Source organism: Pleurodeles waltl, chromosome 2_1 (assembly GCF_031143425.1).
Source record: "Pleurodeles waltl isolate 20211129_DDA chromosome 2_1, aPleWal1.hap1.20221129, whole genome shotgun sequence".
Lineage (NCBI taxonomy): Eukaryota > Metazoa > Chordata > Amphibia > Caudata > Salamandridae > Pleurodeles > Pleurodeles waltl.
The window spans coordinates 658,785,909-658,812,940 of NC_090438.1; the positions used below are offsets into that span (position 1 = coordinate 658,785,909).

Here is a 27,032-nt window from a genome sequence, read left to right on the forward strand (position 1 = left end):
CCAACTTCGTCACAGAGTGGGATGGGGTCAGTGAGACTTTTGACCCTCCCCACTCTGTGACGAGGTGTAACTGATTGACACTCACCCTGGGCACTTCAGGGCTTAAACCTGAAGCGTCCAGGTCAAAGTCAATGGGTGACGCTTCCCTAGTCACCCGGGGGAGGGCCTAGAGGCACCTTTGGTGAGCCGAGGAGGTCACGCCCACAGGAGCGGTGACCTCTTCATCCCAGCAAAGTTCAACTCAGGCAGCCAGGAGTCTGCACAAATCGCGCATGTCTGCTCCTGGCTGCCTGACCTGAAAATAGAGTGTCTCAGGCTGACCTTTGCTCTGTCTGACAGCCACTCTTCATGAGGAGCAAAATGTGGGGGGGGGCGTGGCCCCTCCGCCCTAAAGGACGGGCCGCGCCTGATCTAACCTTTCGTCTCAACATTATAGAAAAGACGGTTATAGAAGCGCATCTTCGTTGCCGGAGACAGTAAAAATAGAGAGCAGTTTAATAATGAAAATAGGAGTCTATGTACATTTGTCAAGATTTAAGGAAGCAGTCACAATAATCTTAATGTTTTTTTTTTTTTTTTTTTTTTTTTTAAATAAAACTTACTTTTGCCTTGAAGGAAAATCTGAGAAAGCTACATAAAACTCTTTGGCAGCTGGCACATTTCCACAACTGCGTGCAAAATTACGAACTGCCCGGCAGAGATACAGGTAAACCCTGGAAAAAATGTAAAACAATTTTAAATTTAGGATTCTGCATAGACAGGTAATGTAGTGCAATGACAGTTAAATATATAACATACTTTTAAAGTTCAATACCACGACACGGACTAATTCAAGATTTGGATGATGCAGCTTTGCCAGAAGGTTCAGCTCACAGTACTCCAGCGTCAGTCCAGTGAGATAGGAGCTGTGTTAGGCTTTCAGGACAGCAACATAAGATGAATTTACATACAATGAAAAAAGGATTCTGTGCTACTACACATTTTTTTTTACACCTTTGTTAAAGTCTCACTGATCATGCAGCTAACATGCCTCTTAAATTCTGTAAAACTCAAGATCAACCTATTCTTTGCGGTAAATATTTTTGAAACAATAGTGATTCCTCAGTTTCTGTGACACCCAGGGGACAGCCATCCTTTAAGTCACTGCCACTCTAGCTCTGCACCTAGAGGAAGGAATACAGTGCTGTAAGAAGGAACTATCCCGATCCGGCTAGAATTATTGAGCTGGATTCGGGATCTGTAAGCCACAGTGAAATATGCTTAATTTGTCCTAGGGTAATTTGCCAACACCGGAATAAATTTATTAGTACCCACATTTTGTCATCTTCCTATTCAGAACAACAATGTGCAGGCAGAGAGGAAGCTTTCTTATTTTAGTCCAGCTGGGCCAAAAACAAGGGTTGAATTTAAAGGACCACCAGCCCTCCTTTCGTTGGAATCCACTCCGGATTGTGAGCTATCTGAAGCCTAACACCTAAACGTCAATGTAATGGAGGGGAAACAAAGGTACACTGCTTTTTATCACTTCACTACCATTTGGAAGTAGAGCTTTTGACTTCGTTTAACCTCATTATTTTAGAGGTGTGCTTAAGAATGCCAGATATATCTGTGTGTATGAGTAATTACAGAAATATTTTAAATGACACTTATTTGAATTTTTATAGTGCTACTCATCCTAATGTGAGGTGTTTAAGTGCTTTACATTACACTCATACATTAACAAATACAAGCGTGTAAACCAGTGTACAGATATTACATAAGACATTGAGTGTTTTAAGGTGCATGGGTCACATGACTTCTGTTAGGCATTATATGTTAAGAATGCATGTCTGGGAGTGTAGAAAGCTGGCTCTATATTGTGTACTAAAAAGTAGTACACCATGCAGAGAGTCCAGTGGATCCCAAATTGGTTTGTGGAGGAAAACGTAGATTGGACTAATGCTCTATTTTGAGGAAGTGTGGGTTAGCAGGCTTATCTGAATGTAGTGCTAAGCATTTGCTGTATTCACAGAGGCAATAAATGAGGCACTGAAAGAATAAATCTGAGATCAATTTAGAAAAATAACAGTTCTTTTTATATATACTTTAAACCCAAGAGCTTTGTTACAAGGTAAGTACGTTTTCAAGCAGAAATACTTTTTTTTAATTTATTTTTTTAAACTAAAAAGTAATTTCAGAGTTCTTCAATGTTAACCTATGGGAGGAAAACAGTCAAACTAGCACCTAATGACGAGTCACTGAACCAATCTTGTATCTTTGAGGTAAGTACTGGCTAAGGGCAGGACCACACCAACAGGTCACTCTGGACAGCACTGGGGTGGCCAGGTGCAGCATGCATCAGGTGCCCAGTGTATCTCAAAGGGATTGGTCTCTGTGGAATTAGGCTGCAGGCTCTAGCTGGGGAGCCAGTCAGGAGCAACCAACAAGTAGGTCACAAACCTAGGAGCACCTTTGGTCCTCTTCACCAGGGCACAGGGGAGACAGCTGAAGGGATGTCCTTTGGTGTCAGGTTTCCTTGTCCTGGAGTTGAGTGTCCTGTCTGAGGCTGCAGGTGTCATTGTGGCACAGTGGACTAGAGCTCAGGGAAGCCGGAGATATCATGGACACCAGGGGTCTACTTCAACTCTGGCCCTTGGCGACTAATGCAGTGGTTGCTTTAGGTGTCAGGTTCTCCTACTGTAGTAGCTGCAGGAGGGGGCCTCCATGCAGAGGCTCTAGGTGACTTGCGGGAGTCCAGGAGGGGTGAAACCATGATGGGCTCAAACTCTGGACAGCTGGGGGACTTTGCTGGCACCAGATGTCCACTCCCACTTGGGTCGGTGACCGTGGGTGCAGTGGTATCTTCAGGTGTAAGGCCTTTGCTCTTCCGAAGGCTGCAGATCCCTTTCCTTGGAGGTGGTTTGAGAGCAGGTCCACTGCTCACAGGAGACTTGAGTTTTTCTTTGAAGGGGGGCAGTCTTCCCAGGTTTCTGGAGGTTCAGCTGCAGGACAAGACACCTTCTGGTGTAGTTTCCTTCGAGAAGTGCAAACAGGCCAGCAGGGCTGGTATCAAGTCAGCTACTGCTGCTTCTCTTCTGTGGGTGGGGCTCTTATGGACCCATGTCATTTTCTTCATAGGTCATCGTGATCCAAGTTCAAGGGTTAAGGGTGCCACCTAAATGCTCAATTTAGGGGTGTTACAGGGAGTGCCAGTTGGCAGCCAGTGGGCTGACCTCCTTTAGGGTGACTACACCCTTTTTTATCACCCCCTTCCTCTGGGAAGTGGGCATTGCCCTAATCCTATAGTCTAATTCCTTCCAAACAAAGATGGAGGAATTTTAAAAGTAGTGTGCACTTAGACCTTAGAGGTGGGACTGGCATGAAGTGGGCACCCCTCGTAATCTGCATAATATTATCACTTACTCTGCCAAAAGTGGGGTCAGGATTGGGGTGGGAATGGGGGAGGGTCGGTCATCTCTGCCATCTGGAGAGACCTGGGTCACATTACAAAGGCTGCTAGGCCTTTGAAGTTGTTGTGTAGCCTAGCCATTTTAGTTATAGCTCCATGCACGTTATTTTAGCATACTAGGCCTGCCGCTGTACACTTTAAACTAGATATATTCTATTCAGCTTTATTTATTATTCTTACAATAGCCACTTCTGCTGTCTTATTTTCTTTCTATTTAGCTGTTCCTGCTTAGGCCAGCACTATGTTCTTAAACAAGACCTTCTTGTTCACTCTGTACTTCTTTCAAGGCTGCAGTAAGATAGTTTGCCGGTGAACGTGGTAAAAGTTGGTCTCTGACATTCATAGAAAAACACACATCCTTACATAGGGCCATTTTCTCAGAACATCAGCTGTTTTCTTATATTAACACTTCCATGTCCCTTACACATTCAGGAGAGATTCCAGCCAGAGAACCACGACTGGGTGCTGCATTGCTGAAATGCTTCGCTACAGCTGCTTATGCAGACTTCAGGCCTTTCCTCAGGTATGGGGGATGATGTCTTCCCAGGGGAACCTGAAGGACAGAGTTAGAGCTTAACATGCTGTGCTGTATCTATAGACTAGGCAGGAATTAGTCTATCGACTCTAGTGACAATATGGTAGCGTTATTTCTATGCTTTACTCTCCTTGTCACAATCCTAATCTTCTCATGCTGTATCGTCCTGGTTATTGCAGTAGATGCTTTGCTATCTAAGACGCAGTTGCTTCATTAAAACCTTATGGAAACATATTCTGCCTCGGTTTGTCATTGTGTATATGAGACTAACATAACTGAGAAACAGATGAGACCTGAGTGACCACGATTTCCCTGAGAAATCAATTATTCCATGCGCTCGGCTGCCCAATCGTCCCTGCCCTTGGGTAGAGATGAGGCACTGCTAGTTAGCCGGAGCAAAACCCGGATTAGGTTGAGAAGTGTCACCTGTAGTGGGTAAGACTCAGTCTTCCACACCACAGGCGATAATGCAGCTCAAAATCCAGTAGTCTCATTAGAATAATGAGAGCCTATGTGACAAAGCTTCCCACCCTGGAATGTCCATCCTGCCTGGGTGAGGTGCTAATACACCCGCTCAGTGCAGACCTTGGTCTCTGGCCCTCAAGAGCACTGGCTCTCACCATGGGGTGCCAGAAACGTGCCTAAGGCGGCTGACCTGGTCAGGACCAGTCAGTCAACAAACTAGTAGCTGGTAGGTTTTCAGGGGGCACCTATAAGTGCCCTCTGAGTGAATTTATTAATAAATCCCTCATTGAAATCAGTGAGGGTTTGTGAATCTGAGATGTTTGATACCAAACATTCCTGGGTTAAGAGAAGTCATCATTTAGCTGGGGAAAGTCATAGTGACCAGTGTCCAGCACATGTATTTAAAATGGCTTCCCTGGTCACTTAAGATATCCAACAATCAGACATAGCAGTGCTATATCTGCTCGTTCAGATATGCTCACACGTGTAATATAATGCACCCTGCCTTAGGGCTGGAAGGCCTAGAGGGGCAACATATATACATTATATGCAGTGTTAGGGGACACAGCACAGATTGTGTGCCATGTCGTGTTTTCAATTATGGGAGCACCTTGTCATGCAGCCTGCATACGGTTGGTGCTGGGCTCCTCAGAGTGGCACAAGTTGTGCTACAGCTCTGAGGGGGCCTCTTCAGTATCCATGCCCTAGATACCAGGGATACCATTTACTCGGCACTTACGGGGAGCTGAAATGCCTGGCCACTTGGGGATCAAGTGACCAGGGGTCTTGTTTTATGGAAGGAACTATGGCATTGGAGACCTAGTTGGCATGGACCCAGTGCACGTCAGTCAAAGTTGCATCTAAAAATCAGGCAAATAATGAGGGGTTACTGGAACCAGAACTCAGCTCCCTATATTGAGCAACACAGTCCGGAATTAAAATATAATGCAGCACTCGCGTTTGTACTTATAAAAAGATCTGAACTATCTATATAAAATAACAAAAATGTTGTGTCAATGTTACACAATGTGCTTTGTGGGAGACATATTAACCGTCTGTGCTACTTTAGGAGTCAACATTGCCTGGTCAAATCACAGATCTTGTTTTAACTGCATTTACCACCTGGGTTAACTTACCATCATGATTATTCCCTGAGATTTACTGGGCACACAGCTCTCTGCAATAGGTGCTTTAACCCCATAAAATATTTTAAGAGGCAGTCTTTGCAACCAAATAAGCCAGAACAGTTTTACTATCATGTTTTTCCACGTTGGCTATTTCTTTGTGGCAGAGTTTTAAAAAATACATTGTCAAGTAGAGTATTAGGATGCTTTTCATGATACCGCCCCTCATGACTACAACCCATTTTAGTTGCCTCAACTTGGCCCCTAGTCTGTGGGTTCCTAAAGTGTAGATTTTCCAATTTCAGCACTGAATAAAAACTATTCATGTTTTCTGGAAGAGAACTTCTAACCACAGGGAGATGAGGGCCAGTCCAGCGAGCTCACTCAATACTGATCCTTTTATTGCTGCAAAGCAAGCGGCCACATGAATGGCTGCACTGACACAGGGCTGAGTGCCTGTTTTTATACCTTTACGTCTAAAAGAAATTAAGTTTAACTTGAATTTTCCTGGCGATAATGCATAAACTGCAGACAGCACAAGTGGGACACTGAGCAGGGGATTGCCTCAGATTCAGAGCTGTGTTGCAGTTCAACCGTTAACTCAGAGGAAAATCCTACTTAAATTTATGCACTTGAACCACTGGAAACCCATACCACCCAGTTTTGCTCCGAGCCAACTCATCTACTCATGATTTAACTCAAACTTTTATTTTTATTTATTTTTAAAATCATACTTTGGGCACAAGTTCTCAAACCCAGTCAGGCAGTGTTTGAAACTCTGTTATTGCATGGAGTGTTAGAGAAGATTTGGTGTTCTACTGTTTAAGGCAGCCTAAATCAGCAAGCTACATTGTCCACCATGATTTGCCTCAGGAAGAGTGAAATGGCTGGACATTTTAAAAATAAAACGGTGGGTGACTGAGAAGATGTTAGTCAATCGCAGCTTGCTGACCTCTAAAGGGGCGGGGGTAACAACAAATAAAAAAACACACTTATCTCCTCCATTGCCGCTGTGCCACTCCTCTTTCCTCTGTCGATGCTCCAGGCTGTAGGCACAGCCTCCCAGCCTGCCCTGCGGCCAATCCTGATGCTGCTCAAAGCAGCATTAGGATTGGCTGGGAGTGCCCAGCCAAGGCGCTTCCAGGCAGACTCCGAGCCTTGTGCAGGCTCTCTCCAGCCCAGCAACACAATGCGGGGCTGGAGAGACAGCCTACTGTGCATATGTTTGGCCAGCCAGAAACAGCCGGCAAAACATGCATGTGTACTGAGGGGAGTGCTCTTTGCACCCCCCTCAGTGCTAGTCACCCCCCAATGCCCAGCCCCTTCACACAAAAAAAAATACAATAATAAACAGTTTATTAGCATTTTCTTGTAAAGGTTTTGGAGCTGCTGTTTCTGGTGTGGGGGGGTTGGGGGGACTGTTAGCTGCTCTTTCTAGGTCAGTGACTGTAAATTGTTGCAGAAAACAAATGTTGTAGGATTGTATATATTGTTAAATGTGGATATTACATATTCTAAAACAGTATGATTAAATTGTAACATTTCTTGTTAACTGTGCAAACAAACAAAAATACTTCTAAAGACTAATGTAGCTAAAGTATCTGACTAACTTAGACAATTATCTCCATTTTACATTCTTTTCTTTCATCAACAATTTTTTGTCTGCTATATGTACTGAGTGGCAATCTACGTTTTTTCAATTGAAATATGCCACCACCTATTTTTTTTGGGGCTATTTATCTCTGCTGTAATATTACTCAACATTGTGCTGAAACACAAGCATATTTTGTCTCCTGAGAGTGACAGTTATGAAGCCAAAACAGATTAATCAAAAATTAAGTGTTTTTCAGAAACAAAAAGATCTGAAATTATGTTGGAGAAGTCTCTAAAAGTCTGATTAAGCAGGTGGAAGTAAATGTTGTGATTACCTTGGCAGAAGATTTTACAGGTTTGGTATGTGTTGCTGTAAGTAGTGAATAGGATTGTGGCACGCATGTTCTGTAACATTATGTTACAGAATCTAACAATGTCTAAGAGAACAAGAGGTCAAAGGCTTCCATGATAGGGCTATACAGCATGTAATTGTCTTATTTGAGAACAGATGTACAGTTTATTTGTTTTACTGAACAGCCAGTTGTACCATTCTTGTCAATTTTTATTTATCCTGCAAAATTAAGGCCTTAGTTTTTACCTTTTAGTGAGTCTGATCATGAGGAACCCGTCCAAGCAGTTGTGGCTTGCAGGGGTTACAGAGGGTGGGGCGGTGCGCAGAGGGAGGGGAGAATACCAATAGAATAAAAAATAAAAAATAAAATTACAAAAAAAGAATTAAAAAAACAAAAGTACCTGCACTCTGCTCTGCCGATCCTCTGTCTTTTCAGCAGCAATCAAAGGTTCCCAGCATGCCATGCCGCCAATTCTGACGCTGCTCAGAGCAGTGTCAGGATTGACTGGTAGCACCCAGCCAGGGTGCTCCCAGGCAGACTGTGAGCCCGTGTCTGCTCTCCAGCCCGGCAACAGTGCCTGGCTGGAGAGAGCATAGTGACTCCAAGGGCTAGTCGTTGATCTCCTGACTTGAGCCTCAGGGACAGAAGGCTCCAGCAACATCTTCCCCAAGCACCTGGACTGGTCTTAGTCGACCCTGCCTAGTGATGTCACCCCAATCCTGACCCTTCGAAGTGGGCCTAAGGTGTTCTGTCGGCCTCTATGGATCCAGCAGAAGAAATGAATTTCTTCTACCAAGTAGCACAACCCAGAGTGGACCTGATGGGTATCTGCTGCTACATGGATAGGACCCATCAAAAACCAGCATCACCTCCGCAGCCTCTTTGGAACTGCAACTCCGTGAGGCATCCTTGGCACAGGCCCTCGGATCCCTCATCGACTGCAGCCTCGATGACTAAGCAAGCTGTGTATTTTGGCTGTATAGCTCCTTGGAATAAACATCAACTCTACTTCATGATGCATCCTCACTGTCTGACTTCTAATTGGCAGCCCTCATCAAAATGATCCTCGACAATGAAGCAGGCCCTCGCATTGTATCCTGGCCACACCTTGGAACAGATGCATAGCTTCCAATGTGCAATGCATCTACAACAGATCCTCACAACACTACACAAACCAGGATTTAAGGTACTTTGTTCAGTGGGCCTAACTGGGTCCCTGTAGCCAGCCTTCACTCCTTTGTGGTCAGCCTGAACTTTTGACTTTGTCCTGGACCAGTGCAAACAGATAACCACTGTTAGTGCTTTTTGGCACAATTGTCACTGAAATCCTTAAAACCACATATCCCCGGTTCTACTGATAAAATATTTTTTCATTGTTCGTCTTGCTTTATTTATTAAGGAAATCTATATTATTCTAACAGTGTGGGATCCTTTTTGTGTGGTGGTGTTACGTTTCGTTTACACTGTGCTTGTGAAAGCTCATGTAGTTCAAAAAAAAAAAAAAAAAAAATTAAAAGGGGTGTAGAGCCCACCGTTTACTTATCTTGACTTTTCATTGGCTGGCTTCACACATGGCTCCTACGTCACATGACTTACCATTGGCTGGCTCCCACGTGGCTCCTTGCTGGTGGTCAGCACCTCCTGCTTTCCTCCGTCCAGAATGTCAGCCTGCCGCAGTCTTGACCAAGTACTGCTTCCAGTGGCCTTAAACTAGCCAGAGCAGTCTGCAGGTAATTAGTTTTCCCTCTTCATCACCCCCCACCTTCTCACGCTATCCACTGTCTTCCCACTCTCATCAAATATCATATGTAGTTTGTGTCTTCTTGTTATAGGCTGTTTCTTAGCATACAGCATCACTCCTACCCATTGTTTGTTCATCACCAGACGCCCCCCCCCTCCTCCAGTCATCAGTTGGTAAAATCGTCCCCCATGCCCTGATTTCTAGGAACGTTTTAGCTGAAAAAAATACAGCCTCTTGTACTGTTAATTTTGGAAATGCGAGCTTCGCCTTCATTCTCCCCTAGCCATTCCTACCAAGTAGCACAAAGTAACGACGGGCATTGAAGCAGGCAGAGAGTGAAGCAGTAGAGGTGTGCCACCCAAACACTTGTGATTGAGCAAGCAGTGCTGCCGTGGCACGGCATTCATGTGACACAAACACTAACAGTCATCACAGGAGGTTGATTCTCTCAGAGTGCGGTATGTTCAATTTATTGGCCTCACCCTGTACGAAGGCATTCATTGGCCGGGTAAGCAGAGGTTGCAGTAGTCATCGCAGAGGCATGATCGTGTGATGGTTTATAAAGCTCACATAGGTCCGTGTTAATCATGATTACTGATAATATTGAAGATTTAATGTACAGCCTGTAGCTTACTGTTCACTTCAAGCGGGTGCCACGGTGGGCGGGGCTCAGCTGACTCAGACTGTGTAATATTGATTCATCAGTAGCTCAGCCTAGCCAACTCTTGCTCCTTTTTGCCATCTCTCAGAGCAGACAGACAGCACCAGGTCATTCCTTCGTGACCCTCTCAGTGCTGTTGAGGGGCTGCACTCAGTGCTGTGGCTTGGAAAACATCCTGCCACTACTTGCAGTCCACCCACTCCTTCAGTACTCTGGGCCTACAGAATGGTCCAAAGCACCAGCTCTCTTCAGTAGCACCTCACGGCCGACAGCGGGTCCTGCTTTGTTGCAAGCATCAAGGGCGATTAAGAAGGACATTTTCACTCCAGGGAGCAAAACGATCACGCTCCTCTCTCCTGGCCCCACCATCCATGAGGACCTAATTCAGCTTCTTGATTTAAGAAGGGTCAACTCCTTATCCCACCAGCCCTACAGTCACAGGTGTAGGGTCGCTGTGCTGCCTGGGGGATTGCCACACTTAAATCACTGGTAGTGCCTAGGGGCGCAGCTACCATTTGTACAGCAAGTGCAGTGCACCAGGGCCCATTCAACACTAATAATTGTATATTACTACCCCTATCACACTCTAAGGAGCCATTTACCTTTTTTTGCACCATGGCCTGTGGCATTGTTAAATCACTGACTGTCACCCACCACCAGCCTCACTCTTCTTCCACCAGGGTTGGCTTTACACCAGCTGCCAGCAAAGCTGCACAGACACAAGAAGCCTTTCTGAACACTGCTGAGAGCTGAGCTTGCTGCAGCACCAACTGTCAAAGTCGGGCTGGTCACCAACAGGCCTCAGCGCACCTTGGTGCCTGTGATCATAATCAGCAGCTCGGGGGCGGACCCAGCCCGATCAGAAGACACTCTCCGCTACACCGCCAATCACCTCACAGTGCAATGAAACTTCCGTACAGTTATTGAGGTGAGTGACTGAAGAACTGATATTTTTTCTATACTAATATGCTGCTGAGCTAAAAATAAAAAAAAAACAGAGCTGTCAAAGTTGCAAACAGAGAAGTGTAACACATAATACTGCTCAAAACCGGACATTCCTGCTGAATTCATTTGATCTGGGTGCTTGTTTTGGGTTGGTTTGTTTTTAACTGTAAATTAAGGTCCCAGAGGAGCCCCAATGCTTCATTCCATATTCTTTCTCAGCACCCTCGCCCCCTCTTCCCACCATCCTTTTCTCACCACACTTGGCTCCCCCACTCCTAACACCTTCTGTTTTTGCAGGGTGCCTGGGAGTTTTGCACAGCTGCATAGTAAAATACAACCGTAATTAGGTGCAGAAGGCCCGTAACGCCCCGGTGACCAGGTGCCTCTGCTCCTGTTACATTAATAGCTACTTCCTTTTTAATATCTCTTTCAGCTTATTATTTGCTCAAAAAAACAAGAACAGAGGGGAGTGAATAATAATTAAATCCTTAACGTGACATTCCTGGGGCGTTCCTAAAGCCACTTCATTTTCTAGTGGACAGACAACACCGTAACTCAGCTGCTTGTAGAAGCTCCAGACTGCTGGTGCCTGATGTCTTACATCTGTTCAGTGATTGATAGGGTCTTAATATAAGTCAATACCCTATCACAAGCAGAAAGCAATCAGGCTATTAACTGCATTACTTCAAAGGGCTGCTTCAATACAATCTACTTAGCTGAATGCAAACTTTCTATGTAAGGGCAGTTGTTGAGGCAGATAAAGGACAGTAGACAGTGCACAGTACACATGAACCGAATCCATGCCTATGTTACTTACAGATGGGGATTGCATCATTGTTTGTTTTGGAGAATTTTGAGTGTAATTGCATGGCAACTTTTTGTACATGTTGCACATTTGATGTGCCTTAAAACAAAATAAAAAATGCTGTAATTAGGCCAGCTTTAGCCAAGTCATAACACACTTTTTTTTTTTAAGTAACTTTAATCCAAGTTGCACAGCAACTCAAATACCATGAAACATTTAAAAGAAACATTGACAAAGCAAATAGATTTTGCATACGCAAAACTGAATTGCCAATGCTCGTTTTACTTTATTACTGTTTGAAGTACAGCACAAATACTTCATGCATTGCCTCCAAGTTAAGGCTGACTGTTCTGTGTCAAGCTACCAGAGGGTTGAACACAGGTTAATTTAGAGTTGGCTGGCCCATCACCCTAACAAGAATTGTGGTTGCTGTTTGACCAGGGCTCACACCCAGTAAATCAACAATCCAATTTCTTACAAGATCATATACACCACAAGAGCCCTAGCCTGATCAGTACCAACCCTAGGATATCCCTTTTAAAACAGTCTGGAGTATCCCAACCTTGGCATAGGATCAGTATGCTACACAGAGTTGGCACAGAAAAACAGCAAAAAGGTCTCATTTAAAAATCTTCTCTCACCATTCTGTAACTTAACTTTTTTTGACTGTGAATTGGTGAGCGTCTTGCCAAAACAGTCAGGTGTATACACTATTTTGTCATCTAAGCCCATTTCAGGTCATTTCTGCAGCACATCAGAGCAACTGCTGTTACAAAAGAACATACACCCGACATCCCAAGTGTCATGTTGTGCATATTTGTGACCATTGTTGTATATGTCCTGTACATATAGATGAAGCAGATTGATGGAGGCCTGTGGGTTCCATTTTGAAAATCCTTGACCTGTTCCTGTGCACAAGACCGATTGATGCTTTTGTCCCCAGACAGTGGGAGTACATCAGTAGAGAAAAGATAATAGGCTTCAGGTTGTTTATATGCCTTGTGTGGGACATGTTTTCCAGGCTGTACCATGCAGACAGTTTTGGAGTGTTAACTCAAATGTCTTAATTAGAAATTATTAATGAATGTCTATGCATTTTGAATAATGAAAAAAGTAGAAAATGATTAATGTAGAAAAATAATGTACACGTTTGAAATTGTAACCTCGGAGAGTGGTCGCCATGATTCATGAATAATTAGAAGAACGACTAACGTGAAATCTTTAAAAACGTATTAGAATAAAGTGGTAGTATGTCATATTGAGAGATATTACTTAAGTTTTGCATTATATTGTAGAGCTTAACTTAGGACACAACTCTGGCTAGGTTTGCCAGGCCTCATTCAGAACTGAATATTAACGTTCAATGAAAAGATGCTGACAAACCAGACTAACCGTGAACTGCTCATTGTCTAATAAAATTTGCTTTGCTGAAACCTTTGCATGAACCGACAGACAGGAGATGATGGAACAAATGTAGAAAGTAGTGTTTAAAGCGCTCATAGCATACTTTCCCAGGACTCGAACAATAGAGACACTGACGGGAGAAGAAAATGCAACATTTTCGATACCTGACGAGTCGGATGATGAGGACATCGCAAAGTGAACCAATCAACAATCTGAGAACTGTGTAATATTAGAATTCAGAGATTTGAATTGTGAAAACTATTGGAAAAAGTAAAATCATGTGATTAATTGACCAATTAGGATTTGGAGGATAGTCTGGGTAGCTTCGATATAAGAACCTGACAGAGGGGAGGGAGACAGACGGATGGGGAGAGATGTTAGGAGCAGAGGTAGAGAAGACCCTATTCCGAAATTGATGCGGAGAAGATTTGAGATTCAGTCATTGGGCTTATGCTCTGGAGAGCCTGATGTGATGCTGATCGACTGATGGCCTGAGCATGAAGACTGACTTGTTGCTGATCCATACAGAGGATAGGTAGATATGACAATGTGACTGAATTCACTTTTGTGCCTTTTCTTTCTAGGCACCAACTGCGCCGTTTAAATACATTTTTCTCTTAGCTAGATATTTTTCCAATTTCATGTTCTAAACTGTTATACCATGAAGTCTCACATGCTGATGCTAATCTCGGTTAGGTGAGGTTACTACCCTATGACATGGATAAACACAGAGACAAATGATTGACGAACTGATTTGCTGAAACTCTGCTACTTATGTTAAGTTATTTGATCCTGATTCTATCATTGACTTATGCTACTGCTTTAGAATGTACTCTGATGCAAGTTTATTAGGCTATGTTTTTGGCACATTTTAATGAATTCATACGGATTTGTTGACTGAAAGTTTGAACTAATTTCAATGAATTGGTATTGTAACAGGGAATAAAACTACTAAAACGTATAGTGAGTTGTGGTTATTCATGACTGGAGGGTCATGCGATGTTATATTTTTGATTCATTGCTGAAGACTAATGTTTATTGAATTGCGTATTAATCATTAGTATGATAGCCATTAGTCTAGCTAGGATACTCCATGCGAATCAAAAGGTTCATCGACCTATACATGTCCCCTTGTAAGTTTACTTACTACGGACCAGGTGCGCTATCAGAAGCAATCTGCTGTTTTGTACAGCGAGTATGAACTGGTTGAAAATCACTAATTTTTGTGGTGTTATGTGCATGTTGCTTTGTGCTTTGAGTAAGTTGCTGCAATGTATATCTGAACCTTGTGATGTGGGCCACTGCAGTGATTCACAATTCCCTCCCCATCATTAACTGCTTACACAGAAAGAGGGACCCAAGAGTTCCTCCTCCTCAAACCTCTTCGTGAAAACAGTCATGTCTGTGGGAATGGGGGTTGTGTAAATACACACCACATACCGAGAAGTACACATGTACACAAACTTTGCTAAAAGTATATGTAGTTCTATCGCATGAAAGCCCAGACTAACCGATCACTAGACAACGAGAGTTTACACCTCACACAATGATCTAGAAGTACAGTCAAATGAAAATAACCAAAAACAGTCTGTTAGAAATGGGGTCTTTGGTTGACAGTCAATTTACCCCTTGTCCAAGCAAGGACCTCCACTCTAGTCAGGGTAAGTCACACACAACCCAAATTATCCTGTGCCCACCCTCTGGTAGCTTGTCACTGACCAGTCAGGCTTAACGTAGAAGGCATTGTGTAAGGTATTTGTGCAATAAATCATACACTAACACCATAGAGCACCACAAAAATACACCACACAGTGTTTAGAAAAATATATAATATTTATCTGGATAAATGGAGGTCAAAACGATTAAAATGCAATAAATATATGTTGAGATATCACTGAAAAGTGATAAAGTGTCTTAAGTCTTTTAAAAGCAAACAAAGTCTTTCAAGCACAAAGTACCTGGTTCACGTGAAAAATCTCTGCAAAGAACCTCAGGAGGAGATGTGTGGAAACAAAGGGGTGTGCGTCGGTTTCTCAGGCTGCACACGGTGATGCATCATTTAGTTTTCACACAGACATGGCTATGCGTCGATTTCCGGCGCTCGGTCATGGATCCTCTTCGGGTTGTGGGGTTTTCAGATGCCCCAGGGACAATGCATGGATTTCTACTAAATATGACCTTCCTACTCCTTTCATATCAGCAGCTACCACTCACACAATGTATATGGGCAGCCCCAATGTTAGCCTATGAAGGGAGCAGGCCTCAGAGCAGTGTAAAAACAAATGTAGGCATTTTACACTACTAGGACATGTAAACTACATAGGTACATGTCCTGCCTTTACCCTACACAGCTCCCTAGGGCATACCTTAGGGGTTTCTTCTATGTAGAAAAAGGGGAGTTTTAGGCTTGGCAAGTACTTTTAAATGCCAAGTTGTATTGGCAGTGAAACTGCACACACAAGCCTTGCAATGGCAGGCCTGAGACAAGGTTAAGGAGCTACATAAGTGGGTGGCACAATCAGTGTTGCAGGCCCACTAGTAGCATTTAATCTAAAGGCCCTGGACACATCTAGTGCACTGTACTAGGGAAACAAGTAACTAAAATAGTCCAATTGGATATGATCCAATGTTACCATGTTTAAAGGGAGAAAGCATATGCACTTTAGCACTGGTTAGCAGCGGTAAAGCGTGCAGCCTTAAAACCAGCAACAACCGTATCTAAAAAGTCGAGGGAGGCAGGCAAAAAGTTAGTGGTGACCACCCTAAGGCTGTCAGGTCTAACAGTCATTCTAAAACACACTCTAATCAGGAACACCGTTCTGTCACACAGCCAGAACAATTGATTTGCTCATTAGATCAAGAGCTTAATGAGGTTGGCACAGCACTACCTTATTTCCAAGACTAACAATAGAAGTTTTGCCAGAGTTGGGTTGTGACCTGCATACATAAATCCAGAAGCATCGGATCGCATCACACACCCAGCCTGTTACATGACCGGCAACTTCCGAAAACAGAGCATGTAAAACCGCATGCAGAGTCTGATGCGCAAAATGGCCTAAATTTTAGGATACCACGGAGTGTACGTGCACATTGGACAAATGAAAAAAAAAAAAAAAGGTTTACCTACACAACCCCAGTACACTGTCCTTTATACAAAAAGAATCGTACCACAATAGTAAAAATCATTATTCTCTTTTCAGTATCAAAGCAACACGTTTCTCTTTAAGTGCTCCAAAGCAGAATGTCACAAAGTTATTTCATCCGATTTGAAAAAGTGTGACAGATGCAGCTGATATGATCCCTTAGAGACTGATTCCACTCAGTAAAAATTTTCAAATCTCACAGAGAAAACATGTGTTACCCTCCCACTGTGAGAACGTGGAGCACTAAATTATGTGCCTATTCTGCACCTGGTACAAAGTGCACGCCTTTATATTTACGGAGTATGGCAGTTACACATGAAACATTGGGACAAATGTAATCTCATTTAAGACTGTAAGAGGCTAGTTCTCCATTTAGTGTACAAAAATGTGCGCTGTGCAGAGAGTCCAAGCAACCCCACCTTGGTTTAAAGACGTAAAAACTAGACTACCTAATGCTCTAATTTTCATGGTCGAGCAGTTAGGCCACTCTTGGAGAAGTGCTGGCATTACTTGTACACACATTATCAACAAATATGGGCACACACTCAAAAGAATAACTCAAGACAAATTTACAAAAATACTTCAGATTTTTTTATAAAAAAAGTTTAAGACCAAAACCAAAAAACAGGTAAGTACTTTAAGTTATGATTTTTCAAAGTTTAGCAAAAAATTATTAATTGTGCATATTTACACACCATAGGAATAAATGGTAGAAAACGTTATTAATGTATTAAAAAAAAAATAATAATAATAATCAGGCAATGGGTTTACCAATGTCTCCTTTTGTTTTTAGATCAAGATCGTCAAGATGTGCTGTTGACCAGCCAGGGAAGTTTAGACGGCACTCGTTTTCAGCGGAAAGCAGCTGCTGAAAAGTCCTTGGAGCTGGTGCAAGACCATTGCAGTGGACTACATGGAAAAGCAATGGACAGGCAGACTTCAGGGTGAGTCCAGTGGGTCCCCTTGGAGAGCAGAGGTCACAAGGGGTGGGGAGGACTCTTAAAGCACAGTTGGTTCTCTTGTGCAGGGCCCAGGGTTTCTGGGTGCAGAGCAGATAGGTGAGCCAAGGTGCCATTGGAAGCAGGAGGCAGGTCATTTTGAGGGTGTTTCTTACATGTCCTTGCAGTCCCATGACTGAGCCTGGCTCCTGGACCTTTGAGAGTCCAGAGTGGACTTTCGTTCTGGGTGTCAGACGTTGGGGGGGTCCAATACCACAGGCAACTGCACAATTCAACCACTGGAAGTCACACTGCCACCAAGCTTGGCACACTTTCAGGATTTGTCCTCTGGGTGGAATTTTGTCCAACTGCTATGTCCGGTTCCTTGGCCAGCGGCCAGTCAGTGAACTGGACTCCACTGGTCTTCTGCTTCTTCATTGCAGGGAGTGATGCCCTCACTATGGAGGTAGACCTTTGGTGATTTTCAGAAAGGTGGAGGTCCTATGGGGTTTTGAGTCCGGCCGATGTCCATGCAGCCCCTCAGTGATGATGGTCAAGATCTTGCTTTTACAGGCAGGGGTTGGGGCCTCTTTCCTTGTGCAGCAGGAATGATGTTCTCGAGCCTTGAGTCTTGACTGTTGCTGGCCTTCTTGTGTCCTTGGAATCTGATCTGCAGGTCTAGGGGTGCTCATTAAATACTGCATTTAGTGGGCATTTAAGGGAGTGCTTAGTAGTGACCAATGGGTCATCTACCCTAGGGTAGCTACACTCACTACGTGACCACTTCCTGTGGGCAGAGGTCACTTCCCTATCCAGGATAGGAAAATAGTCAACCATTAAAGATGGAGAAAAATGAAATTGAGGGGGTGTAGGAAAGTCCTCCTTTTTTTGCCTGATCACCCCCACTCTTTTTGGATAGGTACTGGTGGTTACTGACTCTTGGCTGTGCCCTGGGTACTGCTAACCAGTCCAAGGGCCTGTGCTCTGTGTAAAATGGATATGCAAATTAGGCTAATTATAATTGGCTAAGTTAACCTACCTATAAGTCCCTAGTATATGGTAGGGCATGTAGGTTTAGGGACCACAGCATAGGTGGTGCACACCTAGGTGCACTGCTGAGGTGCCCAGTGTCATTTTAAAAGCAAGCCTGCCTTGCTGGCTGCTTTTAAATTAAAGTTATATGCAAATTCGACTTTGGAATTAAAGGTACTTCCAAAGTCTTAAACTACCTTATTATTACATATAAGTCACCCCTAAGGTGTGCCCTATGTGCCCCTAGGGCTGGGTGCCATGTAACTATAAGCAGGGACTTTATAAAAATAGATTTATAAGCCCTGGTGAGGTAAAAACAGCCAAATTCGTTTTTCCCTCATTGAAGTAAATGGCCTTCATAGGCTAGAATGGGCAGACTTTATTTTAAATTTTAAAGTCTCCTTAAATGTTGCATACCAAGAATTTGGTATCAAATTAATTGTTGTAATAAATCCTACAACTTCCAGTTGTTGGATTTAATATAACTAGTTCAGGTAAAAAGTTTAGACTTTACCTAAAAAGTTGCCAATTTCAGCTCTGCATTGGTTTTGCTGCTGTGCTCTGATTGGCCAGCCTGCAGCAGCTTCTGCCAGGCTGCCTTGATGAGGTGTGAAGTGGCCAGGCTTCACACAAAGGAATGTGCTTGGGGGAGAGAATCTCCCCTCAGCAGATGGTGAGGCAGGAAGGGGGAGGGCTGCCAAACTGGTCTTCAAAGGCAGAGAAGGACATTTGCAGCACCCAGCAACACCCCCACATCCTGCAACCCCAGACAATTAGGTGCCCCCTTGATTAGATTAGGAGAGGGCAGGAGAGGGGTGTGTTTATGATTTTTAGCCACACCAGTGGGTGGGCTCAGCCAGATGTAACCGCCAAAAATCAGATTCAGCCATGTTGGATTTTTGGAGACGGTTGCCTTTTGGGATGGATTTTTGCCACACTTCCCAGGAAGTGGTCATCACAGGGGGACGACCCTGTACCTGATTGGAGAACCAGGGCCCCCCTGCTTTTCACCCAGGAGCAAGAATACAACTGGCAGACCTGCCCCCACACCTCAGATCCCCACCAACTTTCAAGAAGAAGGAACTTAAGGAGAAGAAGGACTGCCCTGCTGGACCCCTGGCCTGCACCTGGACCCTGCACTCAGAAGGACTGCACCAGCTGCACACTTGGGCTTCACCACAAGAAGGACTTTGCCTGGCTTCAACTGGTTCAAGGAGGGACTCCCTGTTTGCTACAGGTGAAAAATTGCTATCCAGAGTCCCCTGCACCAACTCCTAAAAAAGAGACCAGTTGACCACTGCCCAGTGGCCAAAAAGGAGTTTGCGCCAGGTGCATTCTGGGAGTTGAAGTCCGCACCCCCCAAGGACCATCATAGAACTTCTGGACCCTTGGGGTGAGCTGTGGACCCCAAAAGAACCTTAAAAGAACATCTGGGTGAAGCCCCAGAAGTTTGGAGAAGATTTGACAAATTTTGTAAAAAAGCTCCAGAGAGGGACCGACCCGCCGCGGAAATTCTAGCCGGCTTGCCTCAACCGCGACCCGGCCTGACTTCGTGGTTCGTCCCGGTAAAGAAAAACATCCGAAAAAGAGACTAAGTCCGAACGTAAAAAGTTGACCGGGACCTCCCAGCCATCGTATCCAAGAAGGGCTCCACGGACGTCGGATCAAGATCCAGGTTTACCCCGGTCGAAGGATTTTCATCTCGAAAAAACGACTAAGTCCGAAGGTAGAAATCAACACCGAGGAAACCCACATTGCGTATCCGGACAAGGGCTCCAGGAGGTCCGATTCAACTGGCAGATTCGTCCCGGTGAAGAAAAAAACTTCAAAATAAAGACTAAGTCAGAAGGTAACTTTTCAACCGAGGCCTCCCGCGACTTGTAGCCGAGCAGGGCTCCATCGCGGTCGGCCTGAAACTTTGACTTTGTCCCGGTCCTGGTGCAACCAGATGACCCGATTGGCGCTTTTTGTTTCTAAGCGCTGGAAAAATAATAATACTTTAAAAATTCATATCTCCGGTTCCCCTGAACTTTTAATCGTTTTTGTGTCATTTTAAAGATAAAAATATAAACTATTTTTATAAATTGGTTTTGGATTTTTAAACTGTTTCCTGTGTTTTATTTAATTACTGTTTTGTGATATTTGAATGCTTTACACACTGTCTCCTAAGTTAAGCCTTGACGCTCGTTGCGAAGCTACCAAGGGTTGAGCTCGGATTAATTTACTGAGACCTAACTGTACCTAGGTGGAGGTTAGTGGCTTGTTGCTAGGTGTAGGTACCTACCTGCCCTTACCAATAACCCATTTTCCAACAGGGGGCATCACCTCGCACACAACACATTAGGGGTGGTGCAGGCAGGGGGTGGCCACTCCTGTCCTTTGTACATTTTGCCACCGTTGCTCCCAACAAAAGTGGGGGTTTGCAATGAGGGTAGCCATCTGCTACTAGTAGCAGGACTGGGGGTCAAGTTTCAAAGGCGACAAGCCCTCTAAGCTTGCTGGAAGGGCAGTAACCTCTGCCGGAGAGGCCTTTGCTTTTTGAACCCAGAGAGCACAGGGTCTCACCCTAGGGTTAAAAAAAATGTGTCTGGTGGGGGCAGGCTGATGGTGACTGGCCAGCAACCATGCCCGGGTTAGGTAGCTTTTGCAGGGGGCACGTCTGAAGGTTGCCCCTGGGCACATTTTGTAATAAATCCAATACTGGTACCATTTTTGATTTTTAATTCAGAGTTGTTTGATACCAAACAACCCAGGGTTCAGAATGGCTATCATGTAGCTGTGAAACTCATACCGACCAGTGTCCAGCACATGCATTTAAAATGGCTGCTATGTTCACCTACTATGGCCCAGGTTTGGCACAGACACAGTAAGGACAAATTTCTCATGTATCTATGACAGCACATGCCTTATTGTGCAACCTGCTTTAGGTATGGAAGGCCTGCTAGTGGGGTGGCTTACCTATATTGCATGCAGTGTCTAGTGGACAGGTCGTACAGGCTGTGTGCCATGTTAATTTGCATTTTAGGATTGTGCCATGATACGCAGCCTGTGATGACAGTGCTGGGGGCACTTGGATGCATAGTTGTTGAAGGTGGCACAATCTGTGCTGCTGCCCTCAGGGGCCTATCCTTGGTACCCCATGCCCTGGGTACCCACGTACCATTTACTAGGGTCTTATAGTGGCATCTGAAGGTGTTGCCAATTGTGCCAATGCATCACAACCGTTTTGGGAAAGAGATCTGGCCCAGGGAACCTGGTTAGTAGAGGCCCTGGGCACTAACAACTTTGAAACCACATCAAATACCTGTAAGAAAGTGGGGAGCTAACCATGTCAAAAGAGGCACTTTCTCACAAAGACGGACTTAAATGCCATGCAACAGATATACATACACTGTTTTGTAAAGTGCTTCCATGAAAAGCAGTATTAAAAACACTGGACCATAATTTGAACCTTAGAAATTTGGGGCAAAATAGAGTATCAGTAGGTGATACATAGGCACAATGCTGCTTCATGTTGAAGGCTTGTCCTGGAATAATGCTCATAAATATAGGTTATGTACTGTACCCTGTGGAAAATCTATAGTTACTACAACCTTGCACTCTAAGGTCGAGGTGGGCATTCTCAGTGATCCCCTTTTCAGGTTTGACATGGAGGCCTCTTATTTCATTGGTATCTCACGTTCTATTATGTACTTGCTTTCAGGCATTTCGAGTCACTTTGTCGAGCAATTAGGTTTTTTGTGCTCTAGAACATTAAGCCATAGGCCTGAAACATTATCACATCTTGGAGAAGCCCATAGAAGTACTTTCAGGCCACCATTTTTTATTGTTGGTTAGGTTTTTTTTTTGTTGTTTGTTTTTTTTGCTACAGAGAACAAGTAGAAATCACTAGGGATGTGTGGGGAGCTCTGCTCCACTGACTGAGCTAACAGAGTTTTGGAACTCTGCGCTCTGTCTGGAGTGCGGTGTTTGTTCAAAAATTCTGCTATCCCCGCCAGCAGAGCTGAGCTCACCCAGTGTGCAGACAGTCTGCGCCTGCGCTGTGTGGCCCACAACTGGGCGGCAGTACACACCAGAGCCGAGGAGCAGGGGGCAGAGTAAGGCACAGAGCCAGGCCGCTGCAGACTCCGAGGACAAGGAGGACGACCCCCTGGAAGACCAAGCTAAGTCCTCATCTCCTCTTTTTCCTTGTTTGTGCACACTGGTGCACAAAACAGGCCTGAAACTGCAGCTTTCGGTGCCTACAGCCCTGGCCTGAATTTAGACCAGGGCTGTGGGCAGCAAAAGCTGCTGTTTCAGGCCTCTTTTGCACCGGCCTGCACCTTTTGCACTGCACAGGCTGGTACAGAAGAGGCCTGAAACATTAACTTTCACCATCTACAGCCCTCTCCTGAATGTGCCCGATCTCTGAACTGCTAATCAAGGTGGGCCTGGCTGACCAGGCCTGACCCTGCTTAGCGATTCAGAGATCAGGAGCATTCAGGACTCCGCAGGTCAGGGAACTCAGTTTTTAATCAATTCCACAGAATTCAGAGGAGATGAACTCCGTGAACTCCACCCAGGTCTTCTAATAAAACACTTTTCTTTCTCTTGTTCCCAGCTGTTAGGAAGCTACATGCAAGGTTTTCCGTAAAGCTCAGCCCTAGAGTACATGTATGGCCATTGCATTTAAACAGTAACCAACTCAATTGTCGTCTGAGAAGTAGGTTACAAAAAAACCTCATAATAGAAGCTCTGCCACAGCCTCACTGATTGGCAAATTTGAATTGACCCAATTTCCTGAACATGTACATATCCGTTTGGAGCTTACATCCAGCTTGTTGAACAGCTATTTCACATGAACCTGCATGGACCATGCAGTTGCTTTCAGAACATCAAACTTAGTGCAGCCTTTCTCTCAGGGTAGAACAAGCCTGAACACATCTGCTGAAGCTTGCACTTGCCATTCACTATCTGCGTGAAATTCAGAGACAGCCCAAAGCGTCAAGAGGCATAGACCGTGACTTAAAGCCCCCCCTCTAATCCTCACCACAGACCTTTGGAGAAAGGCCCTTGAACTTTACAAGTGAAAGGGAGCCAGGAGGTGGCTTCCTTGGTGAGTGCACACACACTCCTCTCACCAACTTATTTTATTCTTCACCTCATGATACTTTGTTGACAGTCCAGGACTTAGTTTGCTTGCTAGCTACCCAAATCAAAAGAGTCCTGTGTATTCAAACACCCAACATTTTAGCTCTCTTCCACCCACTATAGTAGGTCAACCATTTGCCTGCCCATACTTCATAATAGAGGTGTTTTCTACCTTTAATCGAGGCGTCACTTTTCTGGAGTCTCTAGGGCCTTCAGGCAGCAGTATGTCCCTAAATCCGAGAGTTCTACTTACCTCTCCGGATTCTAACATTTCCCAAATACAGACACTCTTCCTTCATTAGTTACAAAGTGTATTGAATTGTGGAATGCTTTAGTGTTTGCATTGTTTTAACAGGTTTTCGGTGCTTCTGAGTATGGGTTTAGGCATAGTAGGGCTTCAGTGCTTTATTTATATAAAAGAGTGCTGGTGCTCAAAGTCTGCTCGGAAGCTCTCGGCATGCCTAATATTAAGAATGGTTATTAGAGCCACAAGGTGGTTTTAGAACTGACACCGGCTTCCCATTTCTCATTCGTGCAAATTCCTGCTTTCACCACTTCTGACAGTTTTGGGTTCTTTCTCGTCCTCTGCATTTCAATCTGTCAGTTTTCCAGCTCTCCCACCCAATAAGCACAGATGATGAAAAATGAGTAATGGTGCCCACTACTGACAACCACCAGCTCAAATTAAGCACTGTATGACTTGAAAATTGGGTACAACGTATTTCAGTGTTGATAGTAGGATTTTGATCCCACATTTTATTGTACTTGAGACTGTGGTCACTTAGCGTTTAATAATATATATTTGTTAATATTGTTGAACCATTGCAATATCCCCCTAACTGTTTTGCCACTGGTTTTTGTTGTGTTAAGGATAGTGCAGTTTGCCATAAATGATAGCTAGTAATATACAGTGTGCATTAAGTCCACGGTCTCATCACTGCATCGTTTCATCACCATATAAAAATAATTATATTGTGTACAATGAATTACCTGAATTCCCATTTGTAGTGTAAACGTATAAAAATTCTCAGTTAAAGTTTGGTTTAATCAAAACTCACAGTATAAATGTCACATTTACAGCAACTGATTAGAACCCCTTACTGGACTCCACCCCTACAAAACTTTGCTCAAGATAAGCATTGATAGCTCATATACATCTACACAGCCATCACACATGCCATCTTCCCATTGCCGATCAAGTACTTACAGCCCAATGTAGTGGAAAACTCCAGCACTCATTTTTGACAGTGCTTAGTTGCCCTTGCAGTTAGTGTGAAACACTGCGCTGAAATTAGTTGAGCTGTGTGAAGAGCAGCACAGTGATTGCTTTGTAGGATTACAGAGCTGCACTGAGATTGGGAGAAGGGCTTATTAAAAACTGACATATGGAATAGAATCAAAGCATTGAACATTTATATTTCATTTTTTGCCTTTTGTTGATTTAAATTCTAAATTATGAAAATGTTCAAAACTATTAGAAGTTTAATGCGAGGTGATGCAGCTATTGCAGTAGGGGGAAGGTGAAGGGGCACCTCAAGAGGGTATGCTAGCTTACCATATAATTGAGGAAGGGTTACACACATGTATGGCTTTATCAATGGTGCCAAAATCACTGAGAAAGAAGTCCCACTGAGCTTTTAGATGGGGGTACCTTTAATTTGAGAATTATAGACAGATTACAAGAATTACTTTGTGACTTGAAGCCTCCTCTTAGACCAACACCATTTTAAGCATTGAGTGCATGGGAGAATAAAGTTTGCAACTGAGAAGAGAGATATCAAAGAAACAAAAAGGTCAAGGCCACATTTTGCAGATGCAATTTAAGATGAGCAACAGAGACTGGGGAAAGAACATAGTGGATGGAGCCGAATTATACCCTTTAATTACAAATGAGAAAGATGAGTGATTGGAAAAACATGAAAAAGCACAAAAGGAAAAAAGATTAAGAGTAAGAAAGATACAAAAGAGGACATTAAATCAGACACTGATATTGATTCAGGACACAATCTATTAGATGAATTATTGGCTGCACGTCCACCACCTTATGTGGGTCCCAGGACAATTAGTGATGGTACGATAATTAGTAATGTGACAGCAGCTACATTCCCTGTTGATCCAAAGGCATATTACATTGAAAGGCCATTACCAATGACCCAACCAATTGTAGCACATCCAGTTGTAGCTCAACCTGTTGTGACACAACTCACAATAACACAGCCTATTCTGACACAGCTTGTTGCACATCCTGTTGTACCAAATACTGTGCCTGCTAAAGTGGAGATGATGCTAGCAATGATGCCTGCAAATGTTACTACTTCTATTATGAAAGTTTAAGCACCTGCTGCTAGAATTGTAACAGCACAGCCGGTGTAGGTGTGCGTTTCAATTGTGCCAAACTTACCAAGTTCACCTATTAATATTGTTCCAAATGCAATATCACAAAGGTGCTTCTTATGGAGCACCTGCTACAGGATTTATTCAGACTTCACAAAATTCACAGATAGTTGTGTGGACGCCACTTCAGACTATTCAAGCATTAGGTGAAGGGGGGAGAATTATTGCTCCATCAGACAACACAAGTTGGGACAAATTCAGTTGAAAATGGGTTTTATTCACCCCCCTGGGTTTGAGGAAGCTGCCAAGTAAAAACCAAAAAATAGAGCACAGAAATTCTGAGAACTAGTAAGGGTGCAGAGGAGGAGAGGCCAAGTGTCCCAAGATGAAAAATAGAGCTGGAAGAAATCAATAAAGGATGTTTGGATTTGGATTATGTGAATCACTATCAGGACAAATAATAGATTTGTGCGAGGAAATTACCAGACCAGCTGCAACTGTACACACCAAATTGAATTAGTAAATAAATATGTAGTCTTTATCTCAAAAAGCATTTCTTTGCAGAAACGTTTTAGAGTGCAGTTGGATGATGACAATTGAGACAATGGATTGTTCAAGAATGTGATTGCACATTACTGATTTGGTCCAATGTGAAAATGGAGTGAGTTTGAAAAATTATAAAGTAAACGGGCAAAGAAACATGGAAAGAAAGAAGCCAGCGGAGGCAACTGAGGTAAAAAGTAAGCCACCCTCGTATATCTCAGGTGATGGAAAGGCTTTGGCTCACCTATTAAGTGAAATATCATGTGGAGTATGTGTTCATGTGCCTTGAAGTAGGGGAGATCATACAGCATTTACAAATTCCCCTATTTAAGAGAGAACACAGCACAGTGGTACACATAGGTTGAAAGGTTTGTGAAGATTTCAAAAGTGTTGGACTGATTTGAATACTTTTTTTGATATTGCTGTTGCAAATGACTTGTAGTTGGAATGTAAAATTGCTGTCATTTGGCCAAATTCAGAGCCACCAAAGGATTCTTGCACTGGAACACCACCACCTACTGCAATGCAGAAATAGAATGAGGTGATTACTTTCCTGAAATGCAGAGTTCTTTCAAAGGATTTGGATTTTGTAAGGTTGAAAAGAATACAGCAGGAAGTGAGTCTCTTTACCAGAGTATTATGAAAAGTGCTAAAAGCATTTTAGCACCATACAGGTCAAACACATCTTGAGCTGAATGATATGGGGTTCTTTATGTTGCAGTTTATTCTTGGTTTGAGACCAGTCAGCATTTACAGTAGAATGTGATTTGTTGGCAAAGTCATTGAATGAGATCTTGAAGAATGCCAATTACGGTAGTGATGAGGAGATGAAAGAAAA

General features: G+C 43.7%; 1 protein-coding gene across 1 annotated transcript in view; it reads right to left on the reverse strand.

Moving 5' to 3' along the window:
• LOC138259079 (maternal DNA replication licensing factor mcm6-like) overlaps positions 1–27,032 on the reverse strand; it is a 482,778-nt gene that overhangs the window by 421,917 nt on the left and 33,829 nt on the right. Inside the window, exon 3 of the mRNA XM_069206547.1 lies at positions 603–713. Within this exon, the coding sequence (XP_069062648.1) occupies positions 603–713 (111 nt within the window). The remainder of the gene's footprint in view (positions 1–602; positions 714–27,032) is intronic.